Genomic DNA, 1,853 nt, shown 5'->3' with positions numbered 1-1,853 from the left:
GGCCCCCAGGACACGCGCCCCTCTCCTGCCTCCGTCTCTGGGGTCTCCACTGAAACCAGCAGCCCCCAGCAAAGGCACTGGCCTGGGGCTCCACGTGCCAAACCCTCCCGCTGCCAACAGCAGCAAAAATCTTCCCTAGCGCTTTTCCATCGACCGATGGCAAAGCAAAATCCTATGTTACGCGTGGGGAAACCAAAGTTAAGGAGGGGCAAACAGAGCCAAGGGCGCAGGTCCCGGCGCCCACACCACTTGCCGAACGGCAACAGCTCCTCACTTACCCACGGGGCTCGGGCAGGCTCCATTCGTGTTGTTCAGGTCTCCCCCAAGCATCGCCCCTGCAAAGCAATTGGAAACACGGGGTCACTGTCCGCTCGGAAACAGGGTGAGCATCCCTCCTTTTTGGGGGGGAGGAAGAGGGGGAGCATAAGGGAGGAAGGCAGAGGAAAATGAGCGGTGTTGCTTTCCCGGGGAGAAAGTCCTGGGCAAAATGAGCAGCATTCCTGTTGATCAGGTTGGGAAACATTATCCAGGCAGATCCGTTTCCTTTGGGCAGGAGCCAGGCAGCACAGGATCCCGCTCCAAAGGAGGTGGCTTGGAAAACACTGCGGCTATTTTATTCCAAGGCCCCCTTTGGGGGACACGGGGCCGGTGCTGCCAGGGAAGAGAGCCCCAGCAGCAAGACGTGAAACACTATCTCCCCTGTAATGTTCGCACCGAATGGAAACCATCCCCGCGCACTGCCAGGACGCTGCTACAATTCGGCCTCCCATGGTCCCAACGCTTGGAAAGCGCCGCCGCTCCCCGCTGTGCCGGGAAAAACCGTACCAGAGGCCTTTTTATCCCCAATAAACTGAACGTTTTGCCTCGCCTGCAAAAAGATTTTGTTTTTTTCTGCCTTGTTATTGAGTTATTTCTGAAAGCCACCTATTCACAGCCCGGGGCTGCCTGGCCATGCCGCGGGCGGTGATTTCGGCCAACAGCTGGCACGGAGGCTCTGGAGCTGCAACCACAGTCATCCCGGAGCCCTGGGCAGGGGAACGAGGAGCCTCCGATCCCAAACCCCACCTCTAACCACCGCCCAACCCTTCTCACCCCAGATGGGGAAACGTGAGACAGAAACCTTTTTTCCAGCCCCCAGCTCTGGGTCTGGGATTGCAGCGAGCGCCTGAAAGCGGGAGGAGTGCTGGAGGGCTGAGCCGCTGCCATGCAGGGAAGCGGCGTTTGCTGCCCACGTGGGAGCATGATCGGGGATGGCGGTGGTCCCAAAAATATTTTACAGCTTGAAAAAGGGCAAGGTGACCCCAAAACGTGGCAGCCGCGGCACCGCAGCATCCTCCCTTCAAGGGATGGGGCTGCGAAGTCCCGGAGGAGGGACCCTGCCAGGATTTGGGGGCTGTGCCCTGCTGCCAGACCCCACTTGCACCCCAGACCCCAGCGCTGCCGAAACGGGCTCATCCCCTTGGGTGAGTGATGCCGACCTTGGCCCCAGCCCCCTAAACCCCCTTGGCCACCCTTCTCCCGCGACATCCCCGAGCAGACGGCATCAGCCAGCACCGAGATACCGACCCAACGCTCTGCTGCGCATTTGCTTTGGAAACAACTCCGCAGCGCTCTGCTCTCAGCTCGAGTGCACCGCTAAAAAAAAAAAAAAATTTAAGGGAAAAAAAGGGTTCTTCTAACATGCAAGGGCTTGGCTCCTATAAACAGGATTTCTTCCGTGTCCCAGGCAGCGAGTGAATGAGATGCAGATGGCCGGACTTGGAACACCTCTGCACTCGCAACCGCGAAATTATCCCCCTTCAAACAAACGGCGAGCGAGCGAGATGGAAACGGCGAGCCTCCAGCGGATTCTC

At 58.8% G+C, this 1,853-nt stretch overlaps 1 protein-coding gene across 1 annotated transcript in view; it reads right to left on the bottom strand.

Moving 5' to 3' along the window:
* The window catches only part of MEF2D (myocyte enhancer factor 2D), a gene marked incomplete at its 3' end in the record, with an annotated part of 32,551 nt that overhangs the window by 12,163 nt on the left and 18,535 nt on the right, over positions 1 to 1,853 (bottom strand). The window contains exon 5 of the mRNA XM_009320487.1: positions 279 to 335. Coding sequence (XP_009318762.1) covers positions 279 to 335 — 57 coding nt within the window. The remainder of the gene's footprint in view (positions 1 to 278; positions 336 to 1,853) is intronic.

This window comes from Pygoscelis adeliae, unplaced genomic scaffold (assembly GCF_000699105.1).
Source record: "Pygoscelis adeliae isolate BGI_AS28 unplaced genomic scaffold, ASM69910v1 Scaffold153, whole genome shotgun sequence".
In the NCBI taxonomy this organism is placed as follows: Eukaryota; Metazoa; Chordata; class Aves; order Sphenisciformes; family Spheniscidae; genus Pygoscelis; species Pygoscelis adeliae.
The sequence above is the reverse complement of the archived record's forward strand: the minus strand, read 5'-3'. Positions and strand labels throughout refer to the sequence as shown.